General features: G+C 34.8%; 1 protein-coding gene across 1 annotated transcript in view; it reads right to left on the minus strand.

Annotated features, from left to right (window-relative positions):
• Positions 1 to 1,420: 1,420 nt before the first annotated feature.
• Positions 1,421 to 21,312, minus strand: part of LOC101965174 (cytochrome P450 2C18) — a 34,646-nt gene continuing 14,754 nt past the window's right edge. The window contains exons 6-9 of the mRNA XM_078037814.1: positions 19,662 to 19,803; positions 15,197 to 15,384; positions 3,627 to 3,768; positions 1,421 to 1,950 (exon numbers count right to left, since the gene is read on the minus strand). Of these exons, the coding sequence (XP_077893940.1) occupies positions 1,769 to 1,950; positions 3,627 to 3,768; positions 15,197 to 15,384; positions 19,662 to 19,803 (654 nt within the window). The 3' untranslated portion in view covers positions 1,421 to 1,768. The remainder of the gene's footprint in view (positions 1,951 to 3,626; positions 3,769 to 15,196; positions 15,385 to 19,661; positions 19,804 to 21,312) is intronic.

Here is a 21,312-nt window from a genome sequence, read left to right on the forward strand (position 1 = left end):
AGTATTGGTCCTTCTGTTTCTGGATTATTTCACAAAATAATGTCTTCAAATTTCATCCATGTCATAGTATGTGTCAGAATTTTCTCTCTTCTTAAGGCTGAATAATATTCCATTCACATGTACACCACACTTTATCTTTTTCTTCCTCAATGGACATGTGGGATGTTTCTACATTTTAGCTATTGTAAATAATTCTGATATGAATATGGAGATATAAATTTCTCTTTGATAACCTGTTTTCATTTCTTTTGGGTATATTCAGAAGTGGAATTTCCTGAATCCAAGATAATACAATTTTGTGAAGCTAATGTCATGATACTTTTTTGTAAGTAGCAAATTTTAATTCATCAAGTCAGCTCACTCTTCTCTAGATATGATATATCCTATGAGCCACCCAGGCAACAGAGTCATTAGAAGTATTGGGCTGGGGATGTGGCTCAAGTGGTAGTGCGCTCGCCTGGCATGCGTGCCACCTGGGTTCGATCCTCAGCACCACATACCAACAAAGATGTTGTGTCCGCCGAGAACTAAAAAATAAATATTAAAAAAAAAATTAAAATAAAAGAAGTATCAAAACACTCTTTCATGGTCTGGGGTATAATTCAGCTGACAGAGCTCTTGCCTAGCATTAGGGATGCCCTGAATTTAATTTCTAGCATCACATACACCCAAAACAAATAAACAAAAAACATACAAACAACAACAACAACAAAAAGTTTCTTCCTCCTCCATTAAGTATTCTGGACCACTGTGGTAAAGAAAAGCAAGAGATACTTCTAGGAAATAATTGATGTCAGCAACTTTTTTTTTTTTAAAGAGAGCGAGAGAGAGAGAGAGAGAGAGAGAGAGAGAGAGAGAGAGAGAGAGAGAGAGAGAGAATTTTTTAATATTTATTTTTCAGTTATCGGCGGACACAACATCTTTGTTTGTATGTGGTGCTAAGGATCGAACTCGGGCCGCATGCATGCCAGGCGAGGGTGCTACCACTTGAGCCACATCCTCAGCCCAATGTCAGCAACTTTTTAAGACACCCATATTTGGGTTTGGACTGGTGAAGAGATTTGTGGTATAAAAATGGGGTATAAATATTTTTTAATAAACTGCAATTATTTCACATGAGGATGTAACCAGAAGTAGAATCATTGGATCACATGATCATTCAATTTCAATTTGTTTAGGAACCACTCACTGTACTCTGTTTCACAGTGGCTGCATCATTTTTCATTCTCCACATACGTGCAGGCCTTCCAACCTCTATATATTCTCACCGACACTCCTGTTTCCTTGTTCTTGTTCTATCTCCTTCCCTCCCTCTTGTAACAGCCATCCTCATGTACGCAAAATGGTTATCTCATTGTGGTTTTGACCTATTTTTTTTTTCATTGTACATTTTGCACAACAATAAATTTCTGAGAACGGATCCAGCAACAACAGTACACTTTATTCAGAACATGCAGGGAATTCATGACTCCGAATTGTCATAGACTAGTTATTGTGCTGTTTTACCATGATAGCATATTATTAACTGAGTATTAGAACCTGTGGTGGTCGATGCAAGAGTTACAGAGTACAGGGAATAGCAGATTTATTTATGCAGTGATCCAGAAAACACTTCTTAATGAAGGCTGCATGTTCACTGGATCAGGAGGGGATGGGGATGTGAGGCAGAGCTGAGAGGAGGTATCCCTGAGAGTGAGAAGGGGGACGATGCCTCCAAGGAGGAGAAGTGGCAGGTGATGATGGCACAGCAGCAGCCAGTAGCCCTTCTTCAGACAGGAATGAAGCAGAGCTGGTACAAAGGTGGCACACGGCCAAACGCATTGGCAATGGGGGTGGTGTCGATGTCCTTGGGGTCAATCACAGGTTTCAGCTTAAAATTCTGTAAAATGGTGGTCAGGAACAAAAACAGCTCCATGCGGGCCAGGCCTTCTCCCAAACATATACGTTTTCCTAAAGATGACAAACACAGAGTTTTCCCTCCTTAAACATTAGGTTCTGAAATGTTTTAAAGAATATTCAGTAACTTATATGATGAATGATTACTTATGTGTATGGGTCAAAGACAGAATGATTGGAGAGACAGATGCACAGAAGATTAGTCACAGTCGCTACCCACTTGTATCTCATTTTATCAGGCACTCTGTGCTAGACAGCTTTTTGTTCTTATACTTCCTTCATGACCTATGTCCTTGTCATATCCTCTTTACAATGCATGCTTAGAAGGTGGTAGACTCTAAGCCTCTATAAGTTTTCTCATAATAGTCATGCTTCCACAGAAGCATGGCTCACTTCAAATTCTACTTTCTCTTATTTTGTTTTATCCAGCTAAATATGAGTGACTTAAAAGAAGGGCTCCGTCCTTAACATCTGGATATGGACAGTACCAGGCCCAACATGGGCATCAAAATCCTTAGCAAAAAAATGAAGGTAACTCCACGTCTAGAGTCTTGGCACACACAATTTAACGATGAGACAGAATTCCTAAACGCATGATCATGAGAAGAGGAAGAGGATGGTGCTCTGGAATCACTGCAGACCCTCCTTCCACATTCCCAAGGTTTTGTTCAGCCTTCATTTACCTGGTATGCTCTGACCCCCTAGATCTATAGAAAACATTCTCTCCTGGACTTCATTACTTCTGTAAGGTGCCCTGCCTTCTCTTCTTCCCTTGCTCCCCACCTCCTGTAAGCCAGCTCAACCCTCTTTCCCTTGTATCTGGTGACCTGTGCTGGGTTCACAAATCGGACTATTCCAATAATTTAAGAAAATGGCAAAGGAAGCATGGAAACACACAAAAAATGTACCTTTTCAAAATCCAGGACAGCTCTCCAACCTTAGGGGTCCATGGAAAGAGAGAGCCACTGGAATTCTTTATTCTTACATAGGAGACATACAAGGGGAGATTCCATGGAACATTCTATCCCAAAAAGGGCAAGGGGTAGGATTACAAAGGAAGAGGTGAGTGTAACTCAACCCACCAGGTAATGCCTACTCCTGGAGCCAGGCCTTATTATCCAGAGCAGAGGTAAAGCCCAAGTTATTGTGGGGCACAATAATTATTTAGCATCTCTTGCTCAGGACTTAAGGGCATGTATTTCCAGAGTGGCTCACAACACACTTGTTAGAATGTTTTGGGATATAAAAAAGCAGAATGAAAGCAACTTCATCCTCTGCCTCCCCAGAAACCTGTGCTTCCCTCTCTCACAGCACAGGTTTTCATGATTACAATGATCTGTTTGTTCATCTGCTTCCTAACTCAGGAGTGAGACTCTTAAGAGCCCATTATGTATGCTAGGCTACTTGGCATCTAAGAGTGAAACTCTTAGAAGTTTCAGCTGAGTAGCTTGTTGATAAAGCCAGAGGCACAATTCAACCAAACTATACTATAGCTTTATCAATTTGAAAAACTGGGTCAGACACTCCGCAAAGTCCCACCAAAGGAACCCAGTAGTGAAGCTGCATCACAAATAAGGGAAAGTGCAAGGGTATTGGAGTGGAGCTCCAATTTGATAATGTACAATGAGCAAATATACCAGCTCCAAATGAGGCACCCATGTAAGTTGCATCTGTTCCTAAAAAAATTATCTTGTTCCCTAAAGTTACAAATGGAAATGAATTTTTATTACCTGATGAGAAAGGCATAAAGTAGTCACTTTTCTTAAAGTTGCCACTCTCATCCAGAAAGTGACCAGGGTCGAACACCTCTGGATTAGGGAATTCCTTATCGTCATGCAGCACGGAAGTCAGTGATGTTATTATTCTTGTTCCCTGGAAACAACAGACAGATAAAATTAGCTATAAAAAAGTTGAATAGAGGATTGGGGTTGTGGCTCAGTGGTAGAGCGCTTGCCTCGCACGTGTGAGGCACTAGGTTTGATTCTCAGCACTGCATATAAATAAATGAATAAAATAAAATTCCATCAACAATTAAAACAATGTTTTAAGTCAAATGGAAAGAAATAATAGAATTCACCTGATCTATATTTGAGGAAATCCAGGTCCAAGGAAACACAGTGACATTTCCAGAAAGACAAACCAGGCAAGAGTTTAAGCCCACAAGCAGTAATTTCGTGAAAGCATCCTCTGTGAGCAGTTGCAGGGCTGAGTACTTGGGAATATGGATGCTAGACCTTCTGAATTCTACTTAGCACCAAGCTGGGACCTTGGTGTCTGTCCCCACCTGTTGCTCTATCTCATCAATTCAGTTTTTGCATATCTCACATGTGGTTTACGGTTCAAAATAGAATTTTGGGCTCACCCTTGATAAGTCAGGAGTATTTAGAATTTTTTTCATGTGAATTTTTTTGAGCTCTGATCTGAATTAAAATGACCACTGGTGAGATATTAACAAGTACACTAACACCTATTGAGCACTTATCATTGGAATGTAATATGTTTCATTTTATTTCAAACATGGAGGAACTCTTCACAGATGAATCCTATCTTAAAAACACAGCTGGGGTGAAAATTAGAAAAATCACCATGTTGTAACAATTCAGGTAGGATCATCAAGTCAGGCATGGGTCATCAATTAGTGTTAAAACTTCTTGTTGAAGTAGATGGGGTAGAGAGAGAAGATGGGAGGGGAGGGGAGGGGGGATAGTAGGGGATAGGAAAGGTAGCAGAATACAACAGTTACTAAGAGGGCATTATGTAAAAATGTGGATGTGTAACCGATGTGATTCTGCAATCTGTATTTGGGGTAAAAATGGGAGTTCATAACCCACTTGAATCTAATGTATGAAATATGATATGTCAAGAGCTTTGTAATGTTTTGAACAACCAATAAAAAAAGAAAAAAAAACTTCTTGTTGAGGGCTGGGGTTGTGGCTCAGTGGTTGAGCACTTACCTTGCATGTGTAAAGCACTGGGTTCAATCCTCAGTGCTTATAAATAAATAAAGATATTGTGTTCATCTACAACTAAAATAAAATAGTTTTTTTAAAAATGTTGGTGGAGTTATTGGAAACAGGTTATTCATGATGTCTTAAATAAGCAGAATCTCTGAACATCGTTTTTATTTTTATTTTTAATAACAGAACCTCAGCAATAAAGAGATCTGGCAAACATTCCCATACTAAGTGTGAATCTTAGTAGCACCAATAATGGAACAAACTGAAATCATGTGCTACCAGCCACAATCTAATATAGTAGGACATACATGATATCATCTATATAATGTTCTTTTCCAAAACACAAAACTGGCTTCTAATCTCCAAGAAAACGTTCACACAAAATCAAGCTGAGGAACATTTTACATGACTGTGGATTGAACTCTTCAAAGGTGTCAGGGTACGCTGCTACATTGTTGGTGGCACTACAGATTAGCACAACTACTCTGGAAAGCAGTGTGGAAATTCCTCAAAAAACTAAAAGTGAATCCACCATATGACCCAGGCACTCCTTGGCATTTATCCTAAAAAAAAAAAAAAAACTAAAATCCAAATAATATAGCAATACATTCATTTTCATGTTTATAGCAGTACAATTCACATTAACCAAATCAGGGAATTATCCCAGATGCCTGTCAATATAAGAATGAATCAAGACAATAATTAAATTCACCATTTCTGTACATTGTGATCCAACTGTAAATATCTTAATAGCAAATATTTGTTTTTTAGGGTTTATATTGTTTATATTAGGATCTGTTAAAATTGCCCTTAACCTCAAAGGAGAGGTATTAGAACCTTACAAGGGCACTATAAGCCTATAGGGTAAAAACCATAATGCCTCAGATCCACAGTGCTAGAAAGGAAGATACACAAGCAACATGAAAGTCAAGGGAAGAAAGTGCCCCACACAAATCAAGATACCACATTATTAGAATCCATGGCCAGCACTGCAGAAAAAATTACAGAGAAGGTGTTCAGGATGTACATAATTAAATGTCCTGTGAATTAAAGGATGATATAAGAGAGCAAATGCAGGCAGCAAAAAATCACTTTGACAAAGAGCTACATAAACAAATACAGAAAACAAAAGATTACTTCAATAAGGAGATAGAGATTCTTAAAAAAAACAGAAATCCTTGAAATGAAATAAACAATAAACTAAATTAAATTTTCAATTGAAATCATCACCAACAGAGTAGACAACTTGGAAGACAGGACCTCAGACAATGAAGATAAAATATATAATATTGAAAAGAATGTAGACCCACACAGTGAAAATGGTAAGAAACCATGAGCAGAACATTCAAGAAATATGGAATAGCATAAAAAGGCCAAATTTAAGAGTTAATGGGATAGAGGAAGGCACAGAGTTACAAACCAAAGGAATGAGCAATCTATTCAATGAAATATCAGAAAATTTTCCAAACATAAAGAATGAATTGGAAAATCAAATGCAAGAGGCTTACAGAATACCAAATATACAAAATCACCATAGACCAACACCAAGGCACATTATAAAGAAAATGCCCAACATAAAAAGAATAAGGAGAGAATATTAAAAGACATGAGAGAAAGGAACCAGAGTAAATATAGTACATATATATATATATATATAATTTAAACTAATTAGATTATGTGCAAGTTTTTCAACCAAGACCCTGAAAGCTAGAAAATCCTGGAACAACATATATAGAGCTCAGAAAGAAAATGGATGCCAACCAAGAATCTTATATCCAGAAAAATGAAGCTTCATATTTGATGATGAAATAAAAACCTTCTATTAGAAACAAAAGTTGAAAGAATTTACAACTCAAAAGCCGGCACTACAGAACATCCTTGGCAAAATATTCCATGAAGAAGAATTAAAAAACAAAAATGAAAATCAACAAAAGGAATTATTATACTAAAGAAAAAACTAATCAAAGAAGAAACCAAGCCAAGTAAAATGCCAAAAATAAACAAAAATGGCTGGGAATATAAACCAGGCCTCAATAATAATCCTGAATGTTAATGACCTAAACTCACCAACCAAAAGACATAGACTAGCAGATTTGATTTAAAAAAATAATAATATGCTGCCTCCAAGAGACTCATCTCTAAGGAAAAGACATCCACAGACTGAAGGTGAAAGGTTGAAAAACATCATACTACTCACATGGACTGTGGAAGGAAGCAGTACATATCAAATAATGTAAACTTCAAGTCAAAGTTAACCAAAAGGGGAAAAAATGAATATTTCATACTGCTTAAGGGAATCTTATCAACAAAACATAATAATAATAAATTTATATGCCCCAAACAATAGAGCATCTGTGTTCATCAAACAAACTCTTCTCAAGTTCAAGAGTCAAATAGACAACAACACAATAATTCTGGGAGACTTTTAACAGTCCTCTTTCACCACTGGATAGATCATCCAAACAAAAGCTGAACAAAGAAACTATAGAACTCAATAATACAATCAATAACTTAGATTTAACTGACATATATAGAATAATTCATCCTTCAATGAACAAATACACTTTCTTCTCAGCAGCACATGGATCCTTCTCTAAAATAGACCAAATATTATGCCACAAAGCAACTCTTAGCAAATATAAAAAAGTAGAGATACCTGCATTCTATCAGATCATAATGGAATGAAATTAGAAATCAATGATAAAATAAAAAATAGAAGCTACTCCAACACCTGGAGACTAAATAATATGCTACTGAATGAGCAATGGCTTTTAAAAGATATCAAAGAGAAGATTAAAAATTCTTAGAGATGAATGAGAATACAGATACAACATATCGAAATCTCTGGGACACTATGAAGGCATTACTAAGGAAAGTTCATTGCATAGAGTTCATTCCTTAAAAGAAGAAAAAGTCAACAAATAAATGACTTACCATTACATCTCAAAACCCTAGAAAAAGAACAAAGCAACACCAAAATTAGTAGAAGACAGGAAATATTAAAATCAGAGCTAAAATCAATGAAATTGAAACAAATGAAGCAATTGAAAGAATTGACAAAACAAAAAGTTGGTTCTTTGAAAAAATAAATAAAATTGACAAACTCTTAGCCATGCTAATGAAGAGAAGATGAAAGAAAACTGAGAAAACTCAAATTACTAACATACATGATGAAAAAGGAAATATCACAAGCAGAGGTTTCCATCCTCATATCAAATAGACTTCAAGCCAAAGACCTACAGAAATCACAATAGACACTACGGAAAAACAGAAGATAATTAGAAATTATTTTGAAAACCTGTACTTTAATATAAAATATCAAAGGCATTGAAAAATTTCTAGACTCATATGATTTGCCCAAATTGAATCAGGATGATATGTACAATTTAAACAGATTAATTTCAAGCAATGAAATAAAAATCACCATCAGAATTCTACCAACCAAGAAAAGCCCAGGACCACATGGAAACACAGCTGAGCCCTACAAGACCTTTAAAGAAGAACTAATACCAACACTCTTCAATTTATTTCAGGAAATAGAAAGAGAGGGAGCACTTCCAAACTCATTCTATGAGGCCAATATTACCCTGATTCTAAAACCAGGCAAAGACACAACAAAGAAAGAAAACTTCAGACCAATATTTCTAATGAATAGAGATGCAAAAATTCTCAATAAAATTCTGGCAAATTGAATACAAAAACATATCAAAAAGATACTTGGGGCTGGGGTTGTGGCTCAGTGGTACAGTGCTCACCTACTATGCATGAGGCACTGTGTTTGATTCTTACCACTACATAAATATAAAATAAAGATACTGTGTTGACCTAAAACTTAAAAATAAATATTTTTTTAAAAAGATAGTGCACCACAATCAAGTGGGATTCATTCCAGGGATGCAAGGTTCGTTCCACATACAGGAAACAAAAAATGTAATTTATCACATCAATAGACTTAAAGATAAGAATCATATTATCATCTCAATAGACACAGAAAAAGCATTCAACAAAATACAGCACCCCTTCATGTTCAAAATACTAGAGAAACTAGGGATAACAGGAACATATCTCAACATTGTAAAGGCCACCTATGCTAAGCCCCAGGTAAACATCATTCTAAATGGAGAAAAATTGAAAGCATTCCCTCTAAAAACTGGAACAAGACAGGGATGCCCTCTTTCACCACTTCTATTTAACATAGTTCTTGAAAGACTGGCCCGAGCAATTAGACAGATGAAAGAAATTAATAGGAAAAGAAGAACTCAAATTAGCACTCTTTGCAGGTGTTATGATTCTATACCTGTAAGATCCAAAAAGTTCCATCAGAAAACTTCTATAACTAGTAAATGAATTCAGCAAAGTAGCAGAATACAAAACCAACAGCCATAAATCAAAGGCACTTCTGTTATCAGTGACTAATTCTCTGAAAGGGAAACAAAGAAAACTATGCTATTAACAATAGCCTCAAAAAAAAATACTTGGGTATCAACCTAATGAAAGAAGTGAAAGACCTCTACAATGAAAACTACAGAATGCTAAAGAAAGAAATTAAAGAAGACCTTAGAAGATGGAAAGATCTCCCTTGTTCTTGGATAGGCAGAATTAATATTGTCTAAATGACCATACTACCAAAAGCACTATACAGATTTAATGCAATTCCAATCAAAATCCCAATGGCATTCCTCATAAAAATAGAAAAAAATAGTCATGAAATTCATCTGGAAAAATGAGAGACCCAGAATAGCTAAAGCAATCCTTAGGAAGAAGAATGAAGCAGGTGGCATCACTATACCAGACCTTAAACTATACTTTAGAACAAAAGTAACAAAAACAGCATGGTATTGGCACAAAAATAGATTAGTAGACCAATGGTACAGAATAGAGGACACAGAGACTAATCCACATAATTACAGTTATCTTATGTTAGACAAAGGTGCCAAAAACATACATTGGAGAAAAGACAGTCTCTTCAACAAATGATTGTTGAAATCATGTGCAACAAAATGAAATTAAACCCATATCTCTCACCATGCACAAAACTCAACTCAAAGTGGATCAAAGACATAGGAATTAAACCAGAGACCCTGCATCTAATAGAAGAAAAAGTAGGCCCTAATCTTCATCATGTCAGATTAATAAGACTCTACTTCCTATTTCCTTAATAAGACTCCAACAGTGCAAGAATAAAATCAAGAATTAATAAATGGGATGGATTCAAACTAAAAACCTTCTCAGCAAGAGAAACAATCAGTGAGGTGAATAGAGATCCTACAGCTTGGGAGCAAATTTTTACCATTTGCACATCAGATAGAGCACTAATCTCTAGGGTATATAAAGAACTCAAAAAGCTAAATACCAAAAAAATAACAAATAACGGAATCAATAAATGGGCCAAGGAACTGAACAGACACTTCTCAGAAGGTGATATACAATCAATCAACAAATATGTGAAAAAATATTTAACATCTCTAGCAATTAGAGAAATGCAAAATAAAACTACTCTATGACTTCAACTCACTCCAGTCAGAATGACTGCTAATAAGAATATAAACAACAATAAGTGTTGGCAAGAATGTCGGGGAAAAGGCACGTTCATATATTGTTGGGAGACTGCAAAATGGTGCAGCCAATATGGAAAGCAATATGGAGACTCCTTGGAAAACTGGGAATGGAACCACCTTTTTTAAGTATTTATTTTTTAGTTGTAGTTGGACACAATACCTTTATTTCACTTATTTATTTTTATATGTTGCTGAGGATCAAGGCAAGTGCTCTACCGATAAGCCATAACCCCAGCCCTGGAACCACCTTTTGATCCAGCTATCCCACTCCTTGGTCTATACCCAAAGGACTTAAAAACAGCATACTACAGGAACACAGCCACATCAATGTGTATAGCAGCACAGTTCACTATAGCTAAACTGTGGAACCAACCTAGATTCCCTTCAGTACATGAATGGATAAAGTACATATGTGTATGTACATACACACAATGGAACATTACTCAGCAATAAAAGAGAATAAAATCATGGCATTTGCAGGTAAATGGATGGAATTGGAGAAAATAATGCTAAGTGAAGTTAGCCAATCCCCCCCAAAAAAAAAACAAATGCCAAATGTTTTCTCTGATATAAGGAGGCTGATTCATAGTTGGGTTAGAAGAGAGAGCATGGGAGGATTAGACAAACTCTAGATAGAGCAAAGGGGTGGGAGGGGAAGGGAGGGAGCATGGGGGTAGAAAAGACAATGGAATGAGATGAAAGTACATGTGTGAAGACACAAATGGTGTGAATATATTTTGTATAAAACCATAGATATGAAACCATAGATATGAAAAATTTTGCTCTATATGTGCAATATGAATTGTAATGCATTCTGCTGTCATATATAAAAAATTAGAATAAAAAATTTAAAAAAAGAAAAATGGGAATTCTTCCCCAAAATATTAAATATTAGTGTTAAATGCAATTTCACTAAAAATATCCACCAACGTTTTTTTCTTTTTCTTTCTTCTTTCTTTCTCTCTCTTTTTTTTTTTTTTTTTTGCAATGGAGATTGAACCCAAGGGCAGTTAACCACTGAGCCACATCCCCAAGCCCTTTTTTAATATCTTATTTAGAGACGGGGTCTCAATAAGTTACTTAGGACCTTGCTAAGTTCCTGAGGCTGGCTTTGAACTCACAATCCTCCTGCCTCAGCCTTCTGAGCCCCTGGGATTACAGGTGTGCACCATTTTACCCAGCTCCACTGAACTTTTTGAAGAGCTGATAAACTGATTCTAAATATATATGGAAGAACAAAAAACCAAGGACAATCAAGAATATTTTGAATAATGTCAAGAATATTTTGAATAATGTGAGACTTTTTTCCAGTTATCAAGACTTACTATGAAGGTACTGGGATTAAGATATTGCTACTGAGATACATTTTGAATCAAAATGAAGATCAGCAAAAAAGACTCCCACATCTATAAAAACACAATGCAAAACAGCTGGGATCAAAAAAAAGGAAGAATGTTTAATAAATGGGTGGAGATTTTTAGCACAGTTGCTTTATTATTAAAAATTAAGACAATATTTAAAAATTTTTTAAAAATTAAAATTGAAAAAAGAAAACCACTTTCACATACTTGTCTAAATTTATTCTTATACATTTCAAAAAATAATTTGTGATAAATGTTATTAAAAATACAAAATGAGATATATTTTCAGCAAATAATGCTGAGACAATTGGCTATTCATAAAAAGAAGTGACAGACATCATTACTTCAAAGCATAAATAAAAATGAACTTTTAAAGATATATAGACCTAAATGTAATAGTTAAAACTATAAAACTTAAAGAAAATGGCAAAGAGTAAATAATATTTTAGATAGGACACAAAAGCATAAATCATAAAAGAAGTTATTGATGAATTGTACTCCATCAAATTATATATCTTCTGCTCTTTTTAAAAATATATATATATATTTATTTTTTAGTTGTAGTTGGACACAATACTTTTATTTATTTATTTTTATGTGGTGCTGAGGATCCAACCCAGGGCCTCACACATTCTAGGCAAGAGCTCTACTGCTGAGCTCTACCCAGCCCCTGAAGACATTCCTTTTAAAAAAATTTATTTTTTAGTTGTAGTTTGACACAATACCTTTATTTCTCTTATTTATTTTTATGTAGTGCTAGGCAAGTGTTCTACCGCTGAGCCACAACCCCAGCCCCCCCAGCCCTGAAGAAAAAAAAGGAATTAAAAAAAAAAGTCACACAGACTGGGAATAAATAATTGCAAAACTTATCTACCATAATGAACTTTAATTTAAAAAAAAAACTTAAAAATAGGAATATAAACAACCCGATAAAAAAACAGGCATATAATTTGAGCAGACACATTAACAAAGAAGATATATGAATGGCCAATCAACACATGAGAAGAAGCCAACATTATCTATGAAGAAAATAGAAGGGAAAACAAAATGTGGGTACCACTGCAGTGGCCAAAATACAAAAAGACTAATAACGACAAGGGGTGTGGGATACCTGGAAGGGAGATTTAAAACAGCACAGCCACATCACAAGGTGGTTTGGCCTAAAGTAACCACGTAAGCAAAAAATCCCATTCCTAAGTATTCTCCAGTAGAAAGGAAAACATGTCCACATAAGAACCTGCATGCAAATGTGCATAGCACCTGTAGTCAAGTAGTTAAAAACTGGAAATACACAAAATGTCCATCAATTATTGAACTTCAAACTGATAACCAATGTTTGATACTCCTTATGGAATTCCATTCAAAATAAAAAGGAGCAAACTTAAGATACAGCAATAAGAGCCAGACTGTAATCCCAGCAGCTTAGGAGGCTAAGGCAGGAGGATCACAAGTTCATATTCTGAATATTAATCCCTTACTGAACAAATAGTTTGCAAATACTTTCTCTACTGTTTGTTTCCTCACTCTGTTAATGATTTTCTTGGCTGAAGAGAAGCTTTTAGTTTGATATAATTCCACTATCAAAACTTCTTTTGTGAAAGGTTCATACAGTTTAGAAATCAGTCCAGTTTTTTTATACACATAATTCACCTAAAAATAGGTACATAAATACATAAATGCACATATATGCAATATAATATATCATATATGTATATGATTTTTATATGTTCATTTTTATCCTGCAACTTTTCTGAATTTATTTGTCAGTTCTAATTGGAGCTTTTTAGATTTTTCTATATATAAAATCATATCTACACACAGAGGATAATTTGACCTCTTCTTTTCTTATTATTTGGATGCCTTTCTCTTGCTGACTTGCTCTCAGCTATGTTGACTAAGAATAGCAAAAGCAGGCATCTTGATCTTATGGGACATGATTTCAGGTCTTCCTCATTCAATATGATGTTGGTTGTGGGTCTGTCATATTTAGCCTCTATTATGCTGACATACATTCATTCTTTATCTAATTTGTTAAGAGCTTTTGATTATAAGAGGATGTTGAATTTTATCAAAGGCTTTTCTGTACCTATTGAGAAAATCATATGGGTTTTTTTGTCCTTCATTTTGTTGATATGATGTATTACATTTATTGATTATATATTGAACCATCCATACATTCCTGGAATACACCCCACTTGACCAGAAAAGTTAGCCAATGGCTACAGACATTTTTTCATATTCTGCAAGAAGGGAAAAATTCATCTGCTGAGTAGAGGAGAGACAAATACTTTATGACCAAATAAACCTCATCTAAGATTCTGCATTTGTTCAAATGTAATAATTGACACCAAAACAAAACATATTGGCATTCCAAAGCAAACGAACACAAAAAAGTACAGGTAATGAAGTAAAGGCAATCAAATATAGCCACAGCAGGGAACATTAACTACCTTATTTTGTGAAGCCATCACTATCCTAATGCCAAAAATTTGAAAAAGAAAATTTGAGAAAAAAAAATATTGGAGACTAATGTCTCTGATAAATATAAACACAAATACCCTGAGCAAAATGTAGCAATTCAAACTGAGCTGTGAGTGTATGTATTTTTAAAATACATACAAACAAAAATACCTGCAAAGTTATTCTATATGTACAGGCAGGCCAAATATATGACAATATTGACAGATATAGAGAATATATTTGATCAAATTGTACATGCATTTTGATTAAAAAGAGGGCATAAAAGTAAAAGAATAGGGCAAATAAAACAAATATTAATCAGATCACAGAATCCTATACACTAAAATTATAAATCAATCTACAAATTGTTAGCAATGATAAGTGAATCTAGCAAGGTTTCTAGATGTAAAGCTCTCACATGTAAATTATATCTCCATATGCCAGAAACAAAGAAATAAAGAAGGTATTTTTAAAAGTATACAAGTCATATTAACATCAAAAATATCATTCATTTTGGGAAAAAGGAAGATAGGAAAGCCACTACATTGAAAACAAAACAATATTGAGAAAACTAAAGAAAGCTTAAATGAATTAGGAGCATAATTATATCCATGAACTGAAAGGTTCAACACATCAAAACATGCTTTCCAAACGTATTGATAGATTTAATGTCACTAATAAATAAGCAAACATGTTTTGGGAAATCGACAAATTCATACTTTCGATACATATTTTGAAATGTGAACACCTAAGTGCAGCCAAAAAATTAATAGAAAAAGTTTTAAGTCACAAATCAAGACTTGTTATATAACTTTAGAAACCCAAACTGATAACAGAAGTTTAATTAGCTGCCACACATATGAGTTTTGCACTTACCTCATCTAGTGTTGATAAAGGATCAGAAACATACTCTAAAATTGGGAACTTTAAGAGCATTGAAGCACAGTGTAAGAGACAAGCTCACCTTGGGAATTAAGTAGTTTCTAAATTTTACATCACAGGTCACTGCATGGGGCACACTGGTGGGGATGAGATCAATGTATCTCTGGATCTCGTGTAACACAGCCTCTGTGTAAGGCATGCACCTCCTGTCCTGCATGCAAGGGCTGCGGTGTCTGCCAATCACTTGGTCAATCTCTTCTTGGACTTTAGCTGATAAGACAAAATTAAGAACTGAAGGAAAGGAGAAAATGGCATATTTGTCATAACATTTCAGGACTACAGGAAACATAATGGTGTGCCAACAGTATTATAAAGCCATAATTATATCTAGATTTGCTTTTACAGGTACACACAACTCTCTTCCAAAGTAGGCATTAAGACAAATCTGTAAACACATTCACAATAGCATATAAGATAACAATAAAAATAGAAATGAAAAAAATAACTTGAATTATATAAATAATTAGCATGTGAACTGAAAAAATTACTGTCCTTGCAGGAAAAAAAAACACAAAATAAGAATTAATTTCGTGGTCTAGGGCTGTAGCTCAGTGGCAGAGTGCTTGCCTAGCATGGGTGAGGTACTAGGTTCAAATCTTAGCACCATATAAAAAATTTTTAAATGAATGAATAAATAAAAAAGTAAAATAATAAAAAAGAATTAATTTCATATCAAACTAATACAATAAATACAAACATTCTGAGCAAAATGCATCAAATCAAACTGACTCCCTTCCCACCTATAGTATCACCTTGTCCATCCTGAAGTGGCTACTCCCTCGATCTGGGGCCCAGCACACTCCCATCTTTGTATATGAGTTATCCTGATTCCTGGAGCCTATTACTTTAGTTCGCTTGATTTCAGATATTTGGATAAAGAATAACCTCTAGTATCTTTGTGAGAAATAAAAACATAGAAAGACATAAAAAGGGACATCAAGAATTTTAAATGTGAGGATAAATGGAGAGCACATGTAGAGCTTTTTTACTAGCATATTTTTCTGATTTTTTATTAATTAATTTATTAATTTGTTCTAATTTGTTCTACATGACAGCAGAATGCATTTCAGTTCATAGTACTCAAAACTTTCAAAATTATATAAATAAATGGAAATTAAATAACTTACTGTTGAACAATCAATGGGTCAAGGGTAAAATCAAAGGGAAATAAAATTTCTTTAAACAAATTAAATGTTTATAACAACCAATACCTATATTAATCAATCAGAAAGAAATAGGAGGGATGCTGGATACAAGGTGCACACCTATAATCCCAGCAACTCTAGAGAATGAGGCAGGAGGATCACAAGTTCAAAGCCAGCTTCAGTAACTTAACAAGACTCTGTCTCAAAAATAAAAAATAAAATAAAGTAGGGATGTTGCTCTGTGGTAAAGTGCCTCTGGGTTCAAATCCCACTACCAAAATAATAATAATAATAATAAACGGATATCAGTATAATAGAACAAGCAAATCAGGAAAAGAGGGGGGAAAGAAAAAGAAAGACACTGGGGAATAATATTAATCAAATTACATTGTGTGCACACACATATGGCATGAAGAATCCCACTATTATGTGTATAATTATCATGAACCAATAAATTCTTTTTAAATCAGAAAAAACTCAAAATAAACAGCCTACTATTGCATCTCAAGGAACTAGAAAAATAAGAACAAACAAAATCCAAAATTAGAAAAACAAAGAATAAAGATCAGAGCAGAAATAAACAGAGACTTAAAAGATTAAAAGGATCAATGAAACAAAAATCTAATTCTTCAAAAAGAAAAAGTTGAAAAACTCTGAGATAGTCTAACAAAAAGAGAACAAAGACATAAATAAATAAAAACAAAGATGAAAAGAGAGACATCACAACTGACATCACAGAAATATAAAAAAAATCATTAGACATTATTATGAATAACTATCCTCAACAAATTTGACAAACTAATAAAAAAACAATTGGACAAATTTCTGGACATATACATCTTACCAACATTGAATCTTGAAGAAATAGAAAGCCTAAGTAAACCTATAAAAAGTAACCAGACTGAATCCACAATTAAAAAGTCCCCCATTAAAGAGAAACTCAGAAACAGATGATTTCACTGCTAGTTCTACCAAACACTTAAAGATGTTTGATAATTCTTAATTTGTTCCCAAACATTGAAGAGGAGAGAATTTCTCCAAGAATCTTTTACAAGGATAGCATTACCCTAATACCAAAATCTGACAAGGGTACATTAAAAAAAAAAACTACAAGTAATATTCTTGATGAACAAAGATCTGAAAATCCTCAACAGCATACTAGCAAACAGAATCCAAAAGCATGTTTAAAAGATTATTCACCATGATCAAGTGGGATTCAGAGAAGCAAATATGATTCAGTATTTGCAAATCAATGATATGAAACAAAATATCAGCACAACAAAGAATTAAAACCATATGATCATCTCAATTATACTTCATGACAATGAATGAGGAAAAGCTGAATGTTTCTAAGATCTGGCACAAGACAAGAATACCTACCTGTCACTTTTCAACATCCTACTAAAAGTCCTAGCCAGATCATTCAAGCAAGAGAAAGAAAGAAATGTCCTCCAAGTTGGAAAAGGGAATTCTAATTTTCTAATTATCACTGTTTGCAGATAACATGATCTCACACACAGAAAACCCAAAGATTCCACACACAAAAAAGCAAAAGTTAGAAAAAAATGAATTAAACAAGGTTGTAGGATACAAAACACAAAAATTAGTAGCACTGCTATATGCCAATAGTAAATTATCCGAAATAAAAAGCAAGACAGAAATTCCACTTACAATAGCTTCAAAAAATTAAACAAAATATCTAGGAATAAATTTAACGGAAAAGGTAAAAGATCTATACAATGAAAACTATAAGACATTGATGAAAAGAATTGAAAAGGACACAAAAAAATGGAAAGACATTCTGTGTTCATGGATTAGAAGAATCAAAAATTTTTAAATGTCATAGTACCCAAAGCAATCTACAAGTTTAGTGCAGTCCCTATGAAAACACCAGTGGTGATCTTTTTAGAAAAAACAAGCCTAAAATTTGAATGGATACACACACACACACACACACTCAAATACCCTGAATAGCCAAAATCATCTTTTTGGGGAGGGAGAGGGTACTGGAGATTAAACTCAGGGGCACTCAACCACCAAGCCACATCCTCAGCCCCATTTTGTGTTTTATTTAGAGACAGGGTTTCACTGAGTTGCTTCAAGCCTCACTTTTGCAGAAGCTGGTGTTGAACTCACAATCCCTGCCTCAGCCTCCTCCTTGTTGCTGAAGCTGGCTTTGAACTCACAATCCTTCTTATCAGCCTCCCAAACTTCTGGGATTACAGGCATGCACCACCACACCCAGCACCTTGTGCCAAAGTCATCTTAAGCAAAAACAGGAAGCATTACACTGCCCGAATTCAAAATATGCTACATGACTGAAGGAACCAAACAGTGTGGTATTGGCATGAAAACAGACACAGAGACCAATAGAATGGAAAAAACATCTTAGAAGTAAACTCATTCCTCTGCAGTCAACTAATTTTTCACAAAAGTAATAAAAACAATCATTGGGAAAAAGGCAGTCTTCTCAATAAATAAAAATTGGGTATCCATATGCCACAGACTGAAACTAGACCTGTATCTCTCATTATTTACAAAATTCAACTCAATATGGATTAAAGACTTAAATATAAGACCTGAAACTATGAAATTACTAGAAGAAAACACAAGGAAAATGTTTTAGAACATCAGAATTAGCAAGGATTTTTAGGACAAGACCACAAAGGAACAGAAAACAAAAGCAAAAATAGACAAATGAGATGATATCAAAATAAAAATTCTACACAGCAAAGAAAATAATCATCAGAGTAAAATAAAACTGGAGAGTAAATTTTTTCATCAACTTGTAAATACGAAGCTATCCTTTGCCTATGAGTACACAAGCTGACAGCTACTTGTGAGAATTTTAATACCATTCTGATTCTTAATCTTTATATATTACTTGATTTGTCTCTGAAAGTATTGGTAATTTCTCCCTTAAGTGTAGTGTTCTGAAATTCCATGAGTGGATATTTTCATTATATTCCCTTTTCTGGACATTCAATGAGCATTTTCTTTATAGATGGCAAAGAGAGAGAGAGAGAGAGAGAGAGAGAGAGAGAGAGAGGTCTTTCCTCTGGCACTACTTTTTCTCTAGAGTTTATATCTGGCTGCTGAATTTCAGAAGCATAATGGAGACGGAGCTAAGGTCCTTGGAATTTGCTTCTGTTCACCCCTTCTCTCTGTCACTCCTATTTTGAAAAACTATCTTATTTTTATGCCTTCATTATATTTGCACAAATTATACCTAGTAACACAGAAATTTCAATACTGGAGCTTCTCAGAGACCCAAGATAGAGGACACTATCAGTGTCTTCACATCTTTCTGAAATTCACCCTGCTCACTGTATGTGGTCATACCTGTGATATTTGTATGCTTTAGCAGGAGCAAAAGTCCATATCTCATAGTGGTGCTTGTTGTCTCTGTTCCCGCTCCAAACAAATCAGTTACAGTGGTTAACAAGTTTTCAATGGTAAATTCAGACTGTTGATTGTTCTTTTCCTAGGAAATTACATGATTATTTTATTATTTGACAACTTTACAGCATATTTATTATAATGAATCTAAATAACTCAGGTTGTTCTAAAAAGAAAACTTCAACAATACAGAATTTAGTATTAAAATTGTAATAATCACATAGTATAGCAGTGACTGTAGCACCCCAAAGGAGGAGGAGGAGAAGGTAGCTCATGTACAAAATGTAGTAATGAAAAATGACAAGCACCTGTGTCCATAATGCTTTAGGGCTAGTGCACTAGTTCTAAAGTAATCAACATGAGACTCCTTATATGTGAAATAAATACACTATTTTGTGAAGCCCTTGTTAAACTGGGTTTTCTCCTGTTGGTATACACACACAATTTTAATTAATAGAAATGTTTATGTTAGAGCCAAATCTTGAAAAAATGTTATAAGCCAGGGGGGAAAAAGTTTGCAATTCTGAAATTTGGCAAAATAAAAGGCTCCTGACTCTCCCTTTACACATGCATGCACTAAGTAAACATCTATTTCTATATCAACTACCTGTGAGATAAACTCAGAATCAAGTGGAGTGATTCCTGCACACTAAGCAACTGAGAAAACGTCTACATCTAACAAGTAGGAAAAACTCTTGTATGCTTATGATCCCACTCCAAACACTGTACCATAGATTCTGGGATGAAATTCCCAACACCCAGAGGAGAGGCAGGTTTGGACCACCATCATAACACCCTAATTCAAAGGTTCCTCCCAGTTTTCTCGAAATTTACTCTCAGAGTGGAGGAATTAGGCATATAGGAGTCTCTCTAAACCACAGGTGGGTGGGGAAGTGGTTTCATATAGGAGCACAAGCACTTCCAGGGGATTTATACCCAATAATTGAGGCAGATAAGGGCATAAAAGTCAAAGTTCCTATCTGGAAGGGATGTGTTAGCATACCCTGCCAACTGCTGCCACTCACAAATGAGTTTCTAATTAACCTGCATCAGAGAGCTAACCAACCCAACAAGGAGTATATTTCTGACAGCCTGAGAAGAGCTTGGTACTTCCTTAGTGTTCCTCATGATGCCCCCTCTCCCCATAATAAAAAACAAGTCGACCCATTTGCACTGGAAGGGGCTTGTCTATGCACTGAGCACCACAATTTCTATAGCTTTCACCTAAGGGACCACTTTCTTAATCAACACAAACAACTCTGGTTGTGTCCTTAAATCACAGAAAACAAAGAGAAGAATAAACAGTAAGCCCACTTCCAGCAGCTCTCTGCCCAGGATCAGAGAGAATGATTGGAATTTGAGTGCAGGCATTTGTGGATCCTCCCCCTAGATTAGTAGAGAGAGAGTTAAAGATAAACACCTGATCCCAATTTCACGGTGAGGAGAATGCATTAATAAATAAGACCGAAAGGGCTGGGATTGTAGCTCAGTGGTTGAGCACTAGCTTCAATCCTCAGCACCACATTTTTTTTAAATAAATGAATAAATAAATAAATAAAACGAAGATATTAAAAAAAAACTAACAACATTTCTG

The sequence above is a fragment of the Ictidomys tridecemlineatus genome, chromosome 1 (genome assembly GCF_052094955.1).
Source record: "Ictidomys tridecemlineatus isolate mIctTri1 chromosome 1, mIctTri1.hap1, whole genome shotgun sequence".
NCBI lineage: Eukaryota > Metazoa > Chordata > Mammalia > Rodentia > Sciuridae > Ictidomys > Ictidomys tridecemlineatus.